This window comes from Carassius carassius, chromosome 47, assembly GCF_963082965.1.
Source record: "Carassius carassius chromosome 47, fCarCar2.1, whole genome shotgun sequence".
NCBI lineage: Eukaryota > Metazoa > Chordata > Actinopteri > Cypriniformes > Cyprinidae > Carassius > Carassius carassius.
In genome coordinates this window covers 4,455,279-4,475,027 of record NC_081801.1, presented here as the reverse complement: position 1 = coordinate 4,475,027, position 19,749 = coordinate 4,455,279, and the positions used below count along the sequence as shown (strand labels likewise).

The 19,749-nt window shown below is 37.3% G+C and overlaps 1 protein-coding gene and 1 pseudogene across 1 annotated transcript; both read left to right on the top strand.

The window, feature by feature from the left end:
• The first annotated feature begins 3,663 nt into the window (after nt 1-3,663).
• On the top strand, nt 3,664-4,510 carry LOC132130277 (hydroxycarboxylic acid receptor 2-like; annotated as a pseudogene).
• Nucleotides 4,511-12,931: 8,421 nt separating this feature from the next.
• On the top strand, nt 12,932-13,759 carry LOC132130276 (C-C chemokine receptor type 5-like). The gene has a single exon (XM_059541971.1). It carries the CDS (start codon nt 12,932-12,934, stop codon nt 13,757-13,759), a length of 828 nt encoding a protein of 275 aa, XP_059397954.1.
• The last annotated feature ends 5,990 nt before the right edge of the window (nt 13,760-19,749 follow it).

Genomic DNA, 19,749 nt, shown 5'->3' with positions numbered 1-19,749 from the left:
GGTGTAAGAGTATTACGCCTCTAGTGTTAATTTCTTTTGTAAACTGCAGTCATATGTACTTATTGGTACGAATTTCGCATTTTGTGAAAAAAGTGCCCTGTGTTTTTGTCATGAAACCAGGTAGCACTTTCTGAAATCACAATCATATTTGATGCATTATGAATGATTGGTTCAAAACTAAAGAAAAAAAAATGCTTTCAAAGCTTCATGAAGCAGCTTTAAAATTAGGACTTGATACTTAATTTGTTGAAAATTAACACGTTTCTCTTTCCATAGATAAGAGTTCTACATTACATTGCGCTGCATGTTGCGGAGAAGATGGACACAGAAGAGATGAATAACTGTACAGTGAACTTTACCACACCGGTTGAATCTAAAAATCCCACAACAAATCCCTACGAGCTGCTCTATATTTTGAACATGTGTCTGCACAGCATCAATTTTCTGTTTGGTCTTCCTACACACTCCTATGTTATATGGCTCATCATCACAGGAACAGGAAATGGAATTGCATCAGAGTTCTTCATGCTTCATGTTTGTTATCCTCAATCTCTCTGTTTCTGAAATTGGTATCTGCCTGAATTCTGTGATCACTATACTGTCATTTTGGTTTTCATGCATCTTAATATTTAATACATTTTAGTAGGACTAATTATCACTGGTCGTCCTCTGTTTCAGTGTCTGATCTGTTTTGAGCGTTACCTGGCAGTTGTTCATCCTGTAACCTTTCTGAAGTACAAACCTCTCAGATACAGAGTGATCGGCTGCACTGTGGCTTGGATACTTATTCTTGGATCCTGTGTGTGTTGCATGTTTACTGTAGTCTCACACAACATTATACTTCTGTGGTTCTTTTTGCTACAGTTCCTGGTCTTCCTTTCCATTCAGTTGTTTTGTCTTGTGGCTATTCTCAGAGCTCTGAAGCAGTCAGGACCAGGAGAGAGAGGGAGAGAAAGAAAGGAGGAATACGACAAGATTAGAAGAGTGATTTATCTCATTCTAATAACAACTGCAACCATAGTTATCATATATGTGCTACTTGCTCTCACAGTGTTGTATACAATATAGTGACAAAAGTAATGATTCAGGATGTTTGGTTTCCTGCTGTAATTTGTTATATTCTGGCTGGTTTTGTGCAGACTGTTATTTATCTGAACCGGACTGGAAAACTCTCCTGTCTCTGTTCCTTATAAAGCCTGCTACTGCTATTATTATAATATTCAAAACCAGGTATTCGTTTGTTCTCAGAAGTACTTATCAGACTGGTACCTTACTTCTTGTACTCTGTGATAACTATAAAATGTCTAGCATGAAGCCAATGATACATGAACTAATTTTAGAGAGTGACAGCATGAGTTCATGAAAGCCTTCACTGTCCTACAATAATCTGAATGTTTGCTATTAGTTTGTTTTCTCAATAAATCACTTAAAGACCAAGCCTAATTATCCATCTCATTATTTTTAAATATTATCTAAAAACGGGCATATTAGGTGCTCAGTGAGTGCACCTGTGCTGGCCAGTGAGTGCCTGATGTAGAAAGATTGTTTGGGCAGATTAAACACTGAAAATGTTATTTTGTATAACATGAAAAATAATGTTATGACGTTCAGGGTCACTTGATAAATGTGTAAATGATACTTTTACTCTTTGCATATCAGATGTTTAATGTGATGTGTATTAGATGAAGTCATGCACAAATTTGAATGCGTGAGCTGCAAAGTCAGTCTACAAAACAGCACAAAGATTTAATCACATCCAGAAAGTCAGGACGTTCACTCTCCAGGTAATAAACCCCCCTTTTAAATTCTTCTTGTCTATAGACTTATTAATAATCAACAGCATTACTTCCTGGGTAAAAAAGTAGATAGACTTAAATTTGTACTAATTTCGATGAGCTTATTATATATTTATTATACAATACTAAGTGCATAATAAATGTGTTATTTTGGAGCAAATTTAAGTATAATGATTTGTTTATGATATGTGTTAAGATATGTCAAGATATGCTCAAATGCAGTGCATTTTAATATGTTTAGTTAACTTAATTAATTAATTAAATTGTACTTCTTTATCATATTTAAATATACTTTTATACTTCTTGAAAAACAGTTCGAATACATTTTAAGTTTCATTTTAATATTCTTCAAGAACATTTTCAGTAGCATATCAGCTCATTAGAAATTACTTGTACACTATTAGTAATAAAGCTATTTTCATCTGTCTAATATGGTATATAATATATTCAATTAAAATGTACACACTTTCAAATCTGGAAAACTTTCATATTACAACAGTATAGTCATTGAGTATATATTGTTGTAATCTCTTTAAAAATTACAGACACATATATAAACGCTTGACCAAAATAATTATAATAAATTAAAATACAGCCAATTCATTCAGTCTGAAGAATATTTCTGTTATATTACTGGAAAATACACTATGAATATTCCTTCACTGAACAGAAATTAATCACAATTCAATTTCTGCACTCAAATATAAAGAAGTTACTTAAAAAAACAATAAAGCACAGAAGTGAGTAAAGTGCATTTCTTACAAAGTCAAGGTAAAGTTGCAAATGGCTGAACCAAAGTTTGACTTGCATCTGAAGGATTGGAGTTGGGATTGGGTTCTTCATCGCAGGGTCTGTGAAAGGAAAAATAATTATTCAGTGTTTTTAATGGTGTTTTTGAATATTATATTCATTTTAATTTGCATAGATGTGCAATAGAATTTTCTTTGACTGTTCTAAGTTTTCCTTTCAAATCTTGGACTACATCCTCATCAAGCTCTAAACAAAAAAACAAGTAATACCATACAAAAGTCGACAAAATTATATTTATAATACATTGGTATAATACAAGTTGGTACGCATATTTTATAGACCTATATAATATATGTATGAGTGAATTAATATAATTTATATAATATATTGAAATGTTAAAATAGGTTTTTCAAGATAGCTTCCTTTTGAAAAGTAGGCTGAAGTTCATTCATTACATAAATATTTAAAATATATTGCAGTAGGTATAAATATGGTTATAAATACGATACATATACTTGAAACCCACTGGAAGCTGTACCATTCTTATGCAAATAAAGTAAATATTTAAGTAAGAATAAAATAAGTATAATTGTGTTTAAGCATATTTCTTAAAAGTCTAAGCATAGGTATTTATTACCAACATACTTCTAGTATACTTTTATAATATATAAAATATATTAAAATGCAATTCAGTACAATTTGAATAGACTTCAAGTATGCATGTTAGGAATTTCAAGTGCATTTTTAATACATTTTAGAGTTCTTCTTTTTCACCTGGTGTGTTCATCTGATAACGTCTAAAGATTTGGGGGGAAGTTAACGATTTAGCTTCTGATTAAAATGACACAATTAAAAACTTCTGTTTAATTGAACAGAACAGTTTAAATAAATCCAGTCTGAATTAAATTTATGGACCCATATATTTTTACATCAAAGTTTGTTACTCTGGTCATTCAGATTTAACCTGAATGTTGAAGAATTATGGACTGAACTGTATAAACTGGATATCCTGTCATTTTAGCAGATTTGGTTAATTTTTAATCACCTCTTTTTTTGTAGATAACAATTTGCTAATTATTAGTTTAAGAGCTGCTGAATTTAGAAGACACATCCAGAGATGAACAACTCCACATTCAAATTTACGACACCTGAGTCATCCACAAACTCCACAACTTATTCAATCGGGCCACTGAACCATCTGGAAATATGTATGTACAGCATCAATTTCCTGGTTGGTCTTCCTACACACTCCTATATTATATATGGCTCATCATCACAGGAACAGGAAGTGGAATTGCATCAGAGTTCTTCATGCTCAATCTCTCTGTTTGTGAGATTGCTAACGCTCTGAACAGCTTTTTTTCGTACTTTCAATTTGGTTTTCAAATTTCTTGATATTACGAATGTTTTTCACAGGATTCTCCATCACTGGTCGTCCTCTGTTTCAGTGTCTGATCTGTGTTGAGCGTTACCTGGCAGTGGTTCATCCTGTAACCTTTCTGAAGTACAAACCTCTCAGATATAGAGTCATCTGCTCCATTGTGGTCTGGACAATCACTCTTGGTTCTTGTATGGGCAGCATATATATTTTAGTTTCATTCAACAGTACTGGACATGCATGGTTCTCCATCCTGCAGTTTCTACTCTATCTCTACATCCAGTTGTTTTGTCTTGTGGCTGTTCTCAGAGCTCTGAAGCAGTCAGGACCAGGAGAGAGAGGGAGAGAGAGAAAGCAGGAAAACCACATGAAGAGAAGAGCCTTTAATCTCATTCTAATAACTACTGGGACCATGATTATGCTGTATGTGCCGATTATCATTTCAGCAATATTTACCAATCTGACAAAACAAAATATTCAGGGAGCTTGGGCTCCTAGTTTGATTTGTTATATACTGGCTGGTTTTGTGCAACCTATTCTTTATCTGCATCGGAATGGAAAACTTTCCTTCTTCTGTTCCCAATAAAACATTGTGGTATTTTACTAAATTTTACTTTTTAATAATTTTTTATTATTAAACGAGACTTTTTTTTTACCTTTTGTGTTGCTTTTACTGCAATGTTAAATCACTCTGATGTGTCAGAAGGTGGTACTGATGATTATATTGAGACATGTGTGGCTTGAAGTGCAGAACTTCCAGTGTTGTCACTGGAAATATGATGGAAAATGATATTTTGCATGTGTATGCTACTGAATATAAAGAACCTTATTTTGCAATCATTTAATTATTTGGGTTTAAATATGAAGATTTGTTGTTTTTTTCAATTAATATTTACAGTCTGCATTCAGATCATACCTGGTTCATTCCAATTTTGATTTCCTAGGTTGTGGTTGCATTATTATGTTTTATGAGCTGCTGAACTCTATTGAACTATTACCTGGTAATGGTTCATCCTGTAACCTTTCTGCAGGGCAAACCTCTCAGATATAGAGCCATCTGCATTGTGGTCTGGATCATTAATCTAGGGTCCTGTTTGGTCTGCATGCACAATGTAGCCTCAAACAACAATCATGCACATGCACAAGGAAAATCCCCTGAAAGAAAAGCACTTTATCTTATTCTAATAACTACTGTGACTATGATTATTCTATATTTTCCATTTGCAGTAACAGGATTCTCTATCATTTTTACAGCAGACAGTCTCCATCAGTTTGGTTCACTGGTTTGACTTGTTTTATTTTGGCTGGTTTTGTACAGCCTCTTCTTTGTCTACACCGTGCTGGAAAACGTTTCTTTAACTGTCCTCTAAAATGAACACAGATGCAACTCTGTATCAAAAGCATGACTATTAATTGTATGAGAAACAATGTGAGTTTCATTGTAAGGCAGGTTAATATTAAGAAGTTAATAGATGTTATATATGTTAAGCTTAAGTTCAGAAATTAAATCTTCAAGTCAAATTACTAATGTAATATTTTTCAGTCACTATTAAATTCCTGAAAAAACTGCTGTATGAGTTTCACATTATGGTGTATTTTTAGTTTTTTTTTTTTTTTTTTACAAAAAAGTAACTTGAAAGTAATCAGTATCTGATTACATTTTACATGCAGTAACAGTAATGTAATCGAATTGCAATTTTAAAGCAGAAATTAGTTATTTGTAGTGGATAAATTAGTAGATTTTAGTTAACCTAACTCTGGTTACAAATGCACATGTACAGCTATCCATTACAACTGTGAATTTCACTCACTTAACTGTGGGGAGCTCCAAAGTCCCACAATTACAGATAGTTGCCGAGTTTGTTCAGAGTGTGTTTATCAGATGTGGCTAATATGAATGGTAGCTTTTAGGTAGATTTTTTCCATTGATTGATTACACATTTTGTTCATTAAGGTAATCTTTCTCCTTAAATTAGAAATTAACAACACTATTTTTGCACAACTTCAACAACTCATTCAACCTTTATTGAAAAAAAAAAAGTTCCTCTGTAGTCCCACTTAGCCACTTGATAGCAACTGCCTTTTGATGTATTTTTAAGTTGTAGAATAAAATGTGAAAATATCTTGAGCTTGACCTTATTTCAGGCAGTTATCCATTTTAAAAACCCATTTTAAAGTTTGGTCTGTGACCTTTTAGTCACCTTTCCTTAGTGTAAGCTTTCTATCGAGATTGCTGTATTAAACTTGACATCCTGTCATAACACAGATCATTGAATCGTTTTTGTTCTTTTTTATTTTTTAAATGCTTGGTATAATAATTTTGCATATTAATTTAGCCGGTACTGTCGTGTTTTTGGACATAGATTCAAGCGACACATTGTAGAGCAACTGAACAGCATTTATTATTGCGTCATTTTCTTTTCAACTCACATTCAATCACATGACCCCGAGCACCTAGTAGTTCCGGAACTTCCTGTTAAGGCGCTTCATAATAAAACCCCCTTTTCATAATAAAACCCAATACTCCACATCCCCCTTTCTAGGAGATGAATGCAGACTGAAATGAACATTTACTGCATGAATGAAAACATTTTTTTTTCTTTTACTTTTTACAACTTATTGAACACTTTCCTTTTACGGTAACTCTTTTGTATTCACAAAGTCCAGTCTTTGAGGCTTTATGACACTTCTACCTGACCTGGTTCTGACAGGACCCGGGGAAACTGCCTTTGGAGTCTTAACTGCAGACTCTGAACAGTTCGGTGTGAGCCTGGCGTCCTCAGTTGGACAGACTGGTGTACTTGGAATTTGAACCTTTGGTGTGATTTCAGGTAATGGCAATAGATGATGCTTATTTCTCCTGATGACTCCTGAAGGGCTCTCCACGATGTATGAGCGGGGTGTAGAATGAGGTGAGATGACAGTCCCTTCACTCTTGGTGTCTGTGATCCACACCTGTTGTCCAGGAGAAATCTGAGGAAGATCTCTCACACGATGTCTTTTGTTGAACACTGAACTGTCCTTTAGTCTCCTCTCTCTCTCTTTCTTCACCACTGTAGCCTCATTTGGCAGGCTGGGAGTGAGCAATGAGGGAAGCTGAGGAACTGGCGTATGAAGTCTCCGTCCCATTAGTAGTTGCGCTGGGCTGTATCCATTAGCCAATGGGGTCGCTCTGTAGGCTAAAAGTGCAAGATATGGGTCTTTTGCCTTCTTTAGAAGTCTTTTCACCGTCTGGATGTGACGTTCAGCCTCACCATTGCTTTGAGCAAATTTCGGACTGCTAGTAAAAAAAAAAAAAAAAAAAAAAAAAAGTGAAGTGACATTCAGCCAAGTATGGTGACCCATACTCAGAATTTGTGCTCTGCATTTAACCCATCCGAAATGCACACACACAGAGCAGTGAACACACACACACACACACACACACTGTGAGCACACACCCGGAGCAGTGGGCAGCCATTTATGCTGCGGCGCCCGGGGAGCAGTTGGGGGTTCAGTGCCTTGCTCAAGGGCACCTAAGTCGTGGTATTGAGGGTGGAGAGAGAACTGTACATGCACTCCCCCCACCCACAATTCCTGCCAGCCCGGGACTCGAACTCACAACCTTTGTGATTGGGAGTCCGACTCTCTAACCATTAGGCCACGACTTCCCCATGGTTTACATGACTGAAACCGTATGCTGCTGCAAAGTCGGTTTACATGACTGAAACCGTATGCTGCTGCAAAGTCTTTGAACAGCTGGCAAGAAAACTGAGGTCCATTGTCACTGTAGAAAAAGCTCTGGAATGCCATGTCTGGAGAAGATTGACTTTAGGTGTACTACCACATCTTCAGATCTCGTGGGCGTCAGTTTTGCTATCTCCACAAATCTGGAATAGTAGTCCACCACCAGAACATAGTTACTGTTGTTAAGCGTAAAAAGATCAGCTCCAACCTTTTGCCATGGTCTTTCAGGGAGCACACTGGGCATTAAAGGCTCCACTGAATTGGCACGTTCCTTAACGCATGTGGTGCAGGTTTTTACAAGCTCGTTGATTTGGCCATTTAGACCAGGCCACCACACTGTCTCTCTAGCTCTGTCTCTGCACCTAGACATTCCCTGATGTCCCTCATGTAAGGCTTTGAGAACAGAGTTGCGCAAAGTGGTAGGAATCACGAGTCTGGTGCCTTTTAGTAGCAGTTCATCATGTACCGTTAAAGTGTCTCTGTGAGGCCAATAGGCTTTGATTGGACCTGTGAGATGGCTGTAATCTGGCCAGCCTCTCAGACACAATGACATGACTTCCGAACATGTGCTGTCTGTCTTTAGTTGTTCTTTCAGTTGTGTGATGTACGTTGAGCTAGCAGGTAGGCTTCTACTTATTTCATCGACGTAGATGTTTGTGTCAGCCATTAGATCTGCTGCAGCTTTAGTAACTGAATCCTGTTCGACAGGTGCACGTGAAAGGGTGTCCGCTGTGAATAGTGCTTTGCCTGGAGTGTGTGTGATGGAGTAACTGTACCTCATGAGCCTGTGTCGGAACCGCTGAATCCTTGGCGGAAGCTCGGTTAGGGCTTGTAGTCCCAGCAGACTAACAAGTGGCTTGTGATCAGTTTCCATGGAGAAGTGTCTCCCGATGAGGAAATTTTTTAATTTTTCACATCCCCACGTTAATCCAAGCGCCTCCTTCTCCACCTGTGCATACCTCTGCTCTGTCTCAGTTAAGGAGCGTGAGGCGTATGCTACCGGTCTCCACTGCTCACCTTCTTTTTGAAAGAGGACTGCACCGAGCCCGTAGGATGAGGCATCAGCAGACAGCTTAAGATCTTTGTTTGGATCATAGAGTGTGAGAACAGGAGTTGATGTCAGTTCACTTTTCAGCTGATCAAATGCTTTTTGTTGTGAATAGCCCCAAACCCACTGTTTTTTCTTTGAAAGGAGATCTCTTAGGGGCTTATCTTTTTCAGCCAGTCCTGGAATAAATTTACCTAACTGGTTGACCATCCCAAGAAAGCTGCGCACTTCGCTGACATTTGACGGCTCTTTCATTGCTTTGACTGCTCTGATTTTGTCCGGGTCAGGTTGGACTCCCTCCGCAGACAAAATATGTCCAAGGAACTTTACCTCCTGTTTGCTTAAGTCACATTTTTCCATATTTATTGTGACACCAGCCTCTTGCAGTTTGTGAAGCACTGTGTGAAGTCTGACATTATGTTCCTGCTGGTCCTTACCCCAAATGAGTATGTCGTCCATGTGACAAACCACGCCTGGTAGCCCATTCAGAATCACTGACATTCTCCGCTGAAAATGTTCTGGGGCTGAGGCTATACCAAAAGGAAGTCTGTTAAAATAGTAGCGTCCGAAAGGGTAATGAATGTTGTATAATGTGCTGACTGATGGACCTGCCAAAACCCTCTGTTTGCATCTAACTTACTGAAGACGATTGCTCCAGCCAGGGATCCCAGTGTCTGTTCCACTGAAGGTAAGATGTACTTCTCTCTGCACACTGCGTCATTGAGGTGAGTGAGGTCCACGAAAATGCGCACTGAGTCAATTTTGGTTGGCACAGGGACCATACCTGAGCACCATTCAGTTGGCTCTTCAACTCTGCTGATTACTCCCATGGACTCCATTTTTTCCAGTTCCTGTTTCACTTTTCCCAACAAAGGAATGGGGACACGTCTTGGTGTGGCCAGGGAAAAAGGAACAGTATCAGGTTTCAGCTTAGTAGTATAAGGTTGCTGCATTAACCCCAAACCCTGACACAGCTTCGGATATTTCTCATTTAACTCTTTCATGTCTATGCTATCTGTTCTAGACACAAGGTTTAGCTTGACACTTGCCGGCCTGCTCAACAGCCCTATGTGCAAATCTTTGATAACATATACGTTTTCTTCAATTTCTTCTTCACCTTTGCACAATGTTTCTCTGCACATACCCAATACATTGAGAGGAGTGCCGCCAGGTCCAAACAATGGTCTGTCTGGTTTACGTAACTCTGTCACATTTTGATTTATGCTGTAGTACATCTGGGCTGGGATAACTGACACATCTGCTCCAGTGTCTATCTTAAATCTGACTTTGTGGTTTCTGATGGTAAGATCTGCATACCAAGGGTCTGTACCTGCGTCCACAGAACCAAGGAACATGGGTGTGTCATTATATTTCTCTGTTTCTATAACATGCACGGATTTAACAGACTTACACACCTTACTGAAATGTCCTCTTTTACCACAAGTATGACTGGTCACATCTTTTGCTGGACATTGAACTTTAGCATGTGCAGGTGTTTTACCACATCTGTAGCAGGATTTCTCATTTGGTGTTTTGGACTTCGTTGTGAATTTTGGCTGAGTTGGGGAGTTGTATTTTGGATACTGTTGTTTTGGATGCTGTTGTTTTCTATATTTCACAGACACAGCGTCTAATTCCATGTTGTTCTCTCCTCTAATGTCTGTCTGTTGCCTTTTTATGACTTCAGACTCCCGGGCTTGATTTACTGCCTTCTCCAGCGTCAAATCCTTGTCCATTTGTAATCTCTCAGCTAAGCTAGTGTCTCTGAGTCCCACGACGAGGCGATCTCTTATTAACTCATCGTGTAGTGCACCGTAGTTGCAGTTTTCCGCCAAAGCATAAAGTGCGGTGACAAACAAGTCAACAGTCTCATTAGCTAGCTGCACTCTTTGGTTAAACCGGGCTCTTTCGTAGATAATGTTTTTCCTGGGCACGAAATATATGTCCAAAGTGTCTCTTACCGCTTGGTACTGTTGTCTCTGCACTTCCGATAAAGCTTGACCTTGAAGAATGTCATCCGCTTCATCCCCCATGCAGTAGATGAGCGTGTTTACCTGGTTAGCCTCTGAGCTAAGATGCAGATTGCTGGCTAGACGGAATCTTTCGAATCTCCGTATCCACTTTTCCCATTGCTGAGGCTTAGAAAAATCAAACGCTTCGGGAGGCTGTATGGTGAATGTTGCGTTCGGGGGTGGATTTGCGTTAGCATTGTTGCCGCTGTTTATCTGTAGCTGGGGCGGTAGCCTGCGAGGCAGCGTATGCGGTGCGCTTGCTCCCGCTTCCTCTGTATCCGACATTATTTTCTCCCGATAAAACTTTCTTTTTCACACCCAGAACAGCTTACTTTCACTCCCCGGCGATTAAGCTCTTACTGCCGCCCGACTTCTGACACCATGTCGTGTTTTTGGGCATAGATTCAAGCGACACATTGTAGAGCAACTGAACAGCATTTATTATTGCGTCATTTTCTTTTCAACTCACATTCAATCACATGACCCTGAGCACCTAGTAGTTCCGGTAATTCCTGTTAAGGCGCTTCATAATAAAACCCCCTTTTCATAATAAAACCCAATACTCCACAGGTACAAGTCTCAGTTTTTATGTTAAGGTCAGCTGATCAATTTTTATCTTTAAGATCAGCTCAATTTTCCTGCTAGTGTTTTTGAAAAAAGTTGCTAGGCACCTCCAAGATTTTGATGATTTTCACAAAAATTTCAGGGTCCCCAGAATATTATGTATGCATATGCATATGAAAAATAATGAAATAATCTAATCTAATCTAATCTAATCTAATCTAATCTAATCTAATCTAATATTTTGTTTTATGAATGTCTGAACATGTAATACCTCAAAATAAAGAACAGAGACCCTACTTTTAAACAATTTTTTATTTTATTTTATCTTAAAGCATTCTTTTTCTATCAACACTTGAATGTTAGTTTTATACATACAAAAAAACTATATTTTGAGAAAAATGCAGAAAAATACATTTTTAAATCAAATACATGTGGATCATATTCAGTAGGATGATAAAAGCAAAGATGCAGCAGATCGCTTCAATCAACTCCCCCAAAACTTGCACAGTCCTTTTTTGCACAGACATTTCACTCTTTAACTGTTTTCCTTTATATGCTGTTTATTGTTGATGATCTCATTATTTTTCATATGCATATGCATATGCATGCATACTAGATTGCATGTTTCTGCATCGTCCTTGCATATGTTTTTGATCGACACATTCTACCGTAGTTTCTAAATAGGAGATGTGTAAATGTTATGTTTGTGAGCTGCTGAACTAAAAAGACACATAGGAGATAAACAACTCTACAGTGAATCATCTACAAATTACACAATTCAGTCCATTAGGCTAATCGACATTCTGGAAACCTCTGCACAGCATCAATCTCTTGTTTAGTCCTCTATAATAAGAATAAATGTTTAGTACAGTGGAACGATTAGAAATTAAATGGCCTAGAAATGGCCAACCTGCTGGTCATTGACTATGAATAATGGAGCTGAGACACACCACAGTGATAAAGTCCCCCCATTTCACAAAAATTGTTTTCTTTAAAAATTCCACTCTAATGTCTAATTCTAACTGAATATTTAAAACTTTCATACGCTAATGTGTTGTTATAATACCATTTTTGCCTTTTCATAGATAAGATAAGCCTTGTCATCTACACTGCAGATATAAGGGATAATGCAAACACAGTCAGTCATATATATTTTAACCTTTAAATTTATTTACTTTATTTGCATATCTGGTGTTGTTTGTGAGGTGTAGCATACAAAGTCTTGCAGATATTCATGTTACAGCTGTGAATCCATTCGACTAAACACAGCACACTGATGTATTTACATCCAGAGAGACTGGACGTTCACTTCTCAGGTGATAAACTCCTCTATTTGGTTCAAGGTCTACTGTGTAACGTTCAACGTTGCTACTGTGTTGATTTGGTTTTTAGAAAACGTTCATTGAGTAAATAGAAAGCTCTTTTTATTTTTACTGGAGAGAAGATATCAATTCATTGTGAATAACATAGAATCAGATAAATTAAAAATTACTGAATTTATTGAACCATATTTTTTATTTTATTATTTAATATTGGTTTGCTCTGTTTATTTTGGTATTGATGAATTACCCGACTCATGTGCACTTCTTATTTCCCATGGATCACAGCTAGATGAGGTTTTGAGAGCTGTTGACACGACAAGACAAGCACAGAGGAAATGAATAACTCTACATTGAACTTCACCGTACCTGAACCATCAACAACTAAGGCCATTGGGATTGTGGAAACTGTGAACATTTGTATGCATAGCTTTAGTTTCCTGGTTGGTCTTCCTACACACTGCTATGTTGCATGGCTCATCATCAGCAGAGCAGGAAATGGAGTTGCATCAGAGTTCTTCGTCCTCAATCTCTCTGTTTCTGAGATTGGTTTCTGTGTGAATTGTTTGACCTTTGTACTGTCACAATGGTTTTCATTTATAGTGGATTTTAAACTATATTTAATAGGACTAATCATTAGTGGCCGTCCTCTGTTTCAGTGTCTGATCTGTGTTGAGTATTACCTGGCTGTGGTTCATCCTGTAACCTTTCTGAAGTACAAACCTCTCAGATACAAAGTGATCTGCGGCTCTGTGACCTGGATAATTATTCTTGGCTCCTGTTTGTGCTGCATGTTTACTATACTCAGACACTACATTGTACATATGTGGTTCTTGTCAGTTCAGTTCCTTTTCTTCTTCCTTATCCAGTTGTTTTGTCTTGTGGCTGTTCTCAGAGCTCTGAAGCAGTCAGGACCAAGTGAGAGAAGGAGAGAGACAGAGGAGGAAAACCACATGAAGAGAAGAGCGTTTTATCTCATTCTCATAACAACAGTGACAATGGTCATCACATATGCCCCATATTGTATTTCAGGGTTTTTAACCATTGTCACAGGAAAGATTTTTGAGGCACAATGGGTCCCTGGTTTGTTTTGTTATGTTCTGGCTGGTTTTGTTCAGCCTGTTCTTTATCTGCACCGTGCTAGAAAACTCTCTTGCCTCTTATAAGACCTGCTATTGTTATATGAATGGTAAAAAAATGAAAAAAAAAATCCCTTGTTTCCTTGTAGCTATTTCTCTCCTCTAAATTAAGGTTTTGTTTTTATGTAATATAGCTCAAAATAAAATCACACACCTCCATAAACTTAGACAGTTTTTTTTGGCATACTGTATATGCTATATCAGATATATCTTTTGTGTGCCTTTGTGGTTTTAGGACTCTTGTCATTTACTGTTTATCAGGAGAGATGCAGCTGTATTTCTGATTGTTGTCATTACGCAGATTTGGTCTGTTTATTTTGAGTGTGTTTAACAGATGATTGAGTGGTTGCTTTTAGTTTGTGGTTTGTTTTTCCAAAAAAAAATAAAAAATTCTGGGAAATTATGTTATTGAATAAATTGTGCCAGTGAACTTACCCCAGCATTCTGTCCTTTCTTTCAGAGACCTTTAGATTTGCATAGCATTCCTATAATTACGCCGGTTCCCAAGAAAAATTGCCCAGTTGAGAATCGTGTCTTTAGACCTGTGGCTTTGACCTTCAAATGTTATGAAATGTTTTGAAAGACTAGTAGTAAATGTTCTTAAAGAGGAGGTCAAATTATCACTTGACCCACTTCAGTTCACTTATAAGGCTGGACGTTAATTTTAATGAGGGCTGCTGCCACAGAGATTATTATATAAAACTTGACATCCTGTCATAACACAAATATTTGAATATCAGGTGTTGAATGAGTGGCACCTGCTGACTGGTGTCAGATGGATAAATACTGAATCTTTACTAATTTGATCTATCCACATCATACTATCAATATTGTTACTGAAGTAACACAATTTTCTTCATTAATGTAAATGGTATTTTACAAGTTAACATATTCAATACTGAACCATATTTGAATTCATTTAATAGTTTTCTATGGTTATTTGGATTTATTTGAAAACTGTGTAGATTGTGTTGCTTGTGTTCTGTTGAATCGATCTCAATTCAGCCTCAACTTGATTCAACCTCATTCGTTTACGCTTCTCTTTTTTCATAATTAGTTTCAATATTATATGTTTTGTGAGCTGCTGAATTGGGAAGACAAGCACAGAAGAGATGAATTCCTCTACAGTGAACTTCACACCTAACACATCTACAAACTCCACAACTCAATCTCTTGGGCAAATAGACTGTCTGGAAATCTGTGTATTCTACATCAATTTCATGGTTGGTCTTCCCACACACTCCTATGTGATCTGGCTCATCATCACAGGAATAGGAAGTGGAGTTACATCAGAGTTTTTCATTCTCAATCAATCTGTCTATGAGATTGGTAACTGTCTGAACTGTTTGTTTTATGGTATACATTTTTTTATTTCAAGTAACACATTATTGCCACAATTTTTACTAAGACTAGCCTTTACTGCCTGTCCTCTGTTTCAGTGTCTGATGTGTGTTGAGTGTTACCTGGCAGTGATTCATCCTGTAACCTTTCTAAAGTACAAACCTCTCAGATACAGAGTGATCTGCTGCACTGTGGCCTGTATAATCAATGTTGGATCCTGTTTGTGTAGCATATTTAGTTTTTTCTCAAATATCCATTATATATTTACATTGTTCTTCTCACTGCAGTTCCTTTTCCTCTTCTCCATCCAGTTGTTTTGTCTTGTGGCTGTTCTAAAGAGCTCTGAAGCAGTCAGGACCAGGAGAGAGAGGGAGAGAGAGAGAGGAGGAAAACCACATGAAGAGAAGAGCATTTTTATCTCATTCTTATAACTTCTGTTAGCCCGTTTATCACACATGTCTCATATATTTTCACTGGATTCTTTCGTGTTCTAAAGCAGAATATTCAAACACTTTGGTTCATTTCTATGGTTTGCTATGTGCTGGATGGTTTTGTTCAGCCTGTTCTTTATCTACACCGGGTTGGAAAACTCTCCTGTGTCTGTTCTCTGTAAAACTTGTTATTGTGATAGTTTCACAGATAATTCTGTGCCTTCTAAACATTAATTTAATTATCAATTGATTCATAATTTAACACTACATTTAGTGTTCTATTTTAACTTATTTTACATAAGGTTAACTTATCATAGTATGGGGAAATTGTGATTTCTGATTTTTTTTAAATGTGATTCATTGCTTCTTTCAACTGTTTCTGGGTAAATATTTTAAGCCATCTATGTATCATATAATTTTGTGGTATTTATACTACTTGAGGCTTTTTTAAAGTGGCTCGGAACATGTTAGTGTGGCTCCCTGTCATCATTTTTATTTTAAGTGTGTTTATCAGATTGTTCATGATTGATATGGCCGAGTTCCACCTTGCATACTATCCCATCATAACAAAGATGTGTAGAGGATTTTTCTATTCCATTTTGACATGCATGGCCATAAAATTTCCATATCATGTGTTGAATGAGTGGCACCTGTGCTGGCCAGATTTTAAAAAAAGAGTGTTTGGGAAGACTAAACATTCACTTTTCCACTAATAATTTCTGCTTTACAGATGGAATCGACCATTTATTTTTTTTAACCTTGTAGATTTCAGGATTAGTTACCATTCCAACAAACCAGTATATTTATGCATTTTGGATCACTTGTTTGATTTGTTATATACTAGCTGGATTTGTGCAGCCTGTTCTTTACCATCAGGTTGGAAAACTGGCATGCCTTTGAGCCTTACACATGCAATGGTGATAAATGAATAAATCAATAAGTAATAAATAATTTTACTTATTTTGAATTGTGAATCCTGTGTAAATATACACAACAGTCTGTGTAAATGTACATATTAGGGGTAAAAGTGTCTCTTTTAGTTACAACTCTCTCGCATTCACTTTAAATTACATTTATGTGATTTTGTTTTGTTATATGTTGTGTTCATTACACGTTTGCATGGTTGGAATGATAGGCTATTGACAGAATCTAAAATGCATTCAAGTTATGTAGGCTACAAACATGTACAAATCATTTGAGCATGTTTTTAGGAAATATTATGCTGATTTACTTTGCATTGTACTTACATTGTAAACTTCTGAGATACTGTATATGTACTGTATGGTTTTTGATAGTAATGATTCAAGTGTTACCACATCCTTCTAAAGGAATTATTAATTACTGTATTTGGATCATTATTCTTAAGTGAAGGCCATGGTAACCCACTAGTCACTCAAGTATTACCAAATTCTTCAAAATGAATTTAAAAATGAATGCTTACAATGATTTCAGTAATTACTAGAGAGTTATTGTGTTTTTCACTTTAGAATTCTGATCCAAATAATAAGTAATTCCTAATAAGGAATTTGGCCATACTTGAATCACTAGTGGGTTACCATTCACTTTAGAATTAATTTTGCATTTTTTATTTTATTTATGAACTTGTTTGCAGTGGTTTAGAGTGATCTGCTGCACTGTGGTCTGGATAATCACTCTTGGCTCAAATTTAGGCTGCATGTTTCCTTTAGGCTTGATTTATATTTATACTTAACCATCTGTCACAATCTTCAGCATGAGTGCCCTGCTTTTCCACCAGAGGACACTCCAGCACATACCATTGCCACTATGGACTTCATTCCCCACAATCCTTTGCACAGACTCATCAGCACTCATTGATTTCACCTGTGCCTCATTAATGCTGATTCATCTCTGGTAGCCCATGTTTTGTTTGTTATAAAGCAACATTACATATCACGATCGTTCAAGTCCTCAGTGGTACACAAGCAGTGCAATTTACACGTCAGAATACTTGGCAATCCATGGCAAACTTCGACAGTTGGTTAAACCGGCTCATTCTGTTCTTTTTAAGTCGATCATGCTACTTCGGCTCTGCGTCCTGTGTCATCAACCCGGAACTAAAGTTTGATTCAGTTAGCTTATGTAGACAAGTGTCATGAGAAATTGAGTCTCCCCTCGAAATCGGGTCCACTTAGGACCAAGGCGTTAGCTGTTTTAAATGCCTGATCAAGTTTTTATCGCAATAGCTTGTTGTAAGTGCTTGTTGTAACAAATGAGTTGTGTATAAGCTAACCTAGGAGGCTAATCAGGTAGCTGTATGCTATGCTAGTATGTGAGTAACCAAGAAAAAAAAGAAGAAAAAAAGGATATTTTTTTTTATTTCACAACATATAGCTTCGGTTATATACTAGCGTATGAAACATGTAATTTAAAAGACATTAATGGTCATTATAAAAAAGTTAAAACAACATAAATCAAAGCATGATTTTGCAGAAATTGTAATCAGGCGCTAAAAATAATAACCACTGTAGGTTCGTTGAGCCAATGGGATTTCTTGACTTCTCATGACATCGGCTCAACCGGTTACTTCCTGAGAACTGGCTCAAAAGAACGATTCGCTCAAGAAGAATCGAACATCACTAATACTGTGTGACCTTTGTCTTTTTTATGGACTACATTTGTGGATTACCCCTTCAATAAATACTGCATTTGGATCCTCAACCTTCATGTCTCTGTTCAGTTCTAGTGATGGGAAGTTCGATTCTTTTCCGCGAACCGGTTCTTTCGGACGGTTCGATTCAATAAACCGGTTAAAAAAACCGGTTCACCGGTTCTTTTACGCTCGACGTAATGACGTCATTGGCGATGACGTAATGCCGTCATGTCTATCAAACATTCAAATATATAAAGTCAGTAATCATAACTTTAGTCAGTTAAAAACCTCATAATCATGAAAAGTTTACAATTAAGTTTTGCAACAACGCACCCAAATACAGTAACAGCAATAATGTGCATATGAGGATTTAAGTCTTGAAGATATAAAGTAAATAAATTAGGTGTCATCAGCGCAGAAACCACTATACATAAACCATTGCGTTGTATTTGTTATTAAATGAACTTACGTTTCGCCAGATTGCCTCTTCATTAAAGCCCTCGGTTTACCCGCGCTCATTACATTAGCACAGAATCAGTTCAGAATCAAATACCAAAAGAATCAGTTCGGTTCAGACGCTGTGAGTCAGTCGGCTTCACGCTGAATCACGCATGCGCAGTATCATCAGCTCCTCTGTTCTCAAAACGGACACGTCCGAAAGAAACGGTTTTGGTTCAGTGTACTGATGATCCGAAAACCGATGCAACCGGTTCTTGACTCGAGAACGAGATTCACTCTAACCGGCACGTGCTGCAGCTCATATCAGTATATCAGTAGATCAGCTGCTCTACTCGTGTTCATGTTCTGTTTACTACAAACTCAATTTGTGAATGTGTCATCATTAACTATAAATACAGTACACATATTTCATAAATCATCCCTTATTCCTATTAAACATAGAGTCTTTAGAGTTCTTAATTATTGTCCAACTTCCCTGAAACCCCCTCTGGCCTATACATAATCTACAATATACAGATTAGAAACATTCATCTTTAAAAATATAATAATAATATTAAAAATGTATATAGATCTTTTATCACACTTTCCGAAATACTTTACACGCATGCGCAGTAGCATCAGTTCATCGGTTTTCAAATCGGACGCGTCCGAAAGAAACGGTTTTCGGTTCAGTGTACTGGTGATCCGAAAACCGATGCAACCGGTTCTTGACTCGAGAACGAGAATCAGCGCATCGGTTCTCAAATCGGACGCGTCCGACAGAAACGATTCTCAGTTCAGTGTACTGGTGATCCGAACACCGATGCAACCGGCTCTTGACTCGAGAACGAGAACTGCTCCAGCAGTGGGCGTGTTCGTTCGTCATCTGGCTCGGCTCAGTGTTCATCTTCAGTTCGGTCTACACAGCAGTTCAGTCAGTGTACTGTTTGAGTAAATGAATTACTCCGGGATATTGGTTTATTCTGACTCAGAGGGAGTGTCAGTCACGTTAAAAAAGTTAACATCTTAAGTAATTTGAGGATTAATGCTTATTGGAGACGTGAACCGTTTCAAACGATTCAGTTCGATTTGGTGAACTGGTTCAACCGGTTCACTAAGAAGAGCCAGTTAAATTGAACGATTCGTTCACGAATCGGACATCACTATTCAGTTCATGACATCATTGAGGTGAAGGA

Excerpts from the sequence above, each read along its gene's own strand:
- LOC132130276 (XM_059541971.1), top strand. The coding sequence starts at position 12,932 with ATGAATAACTCTACATTGAACTTCACCGTACCTGAACCATCAACAACT.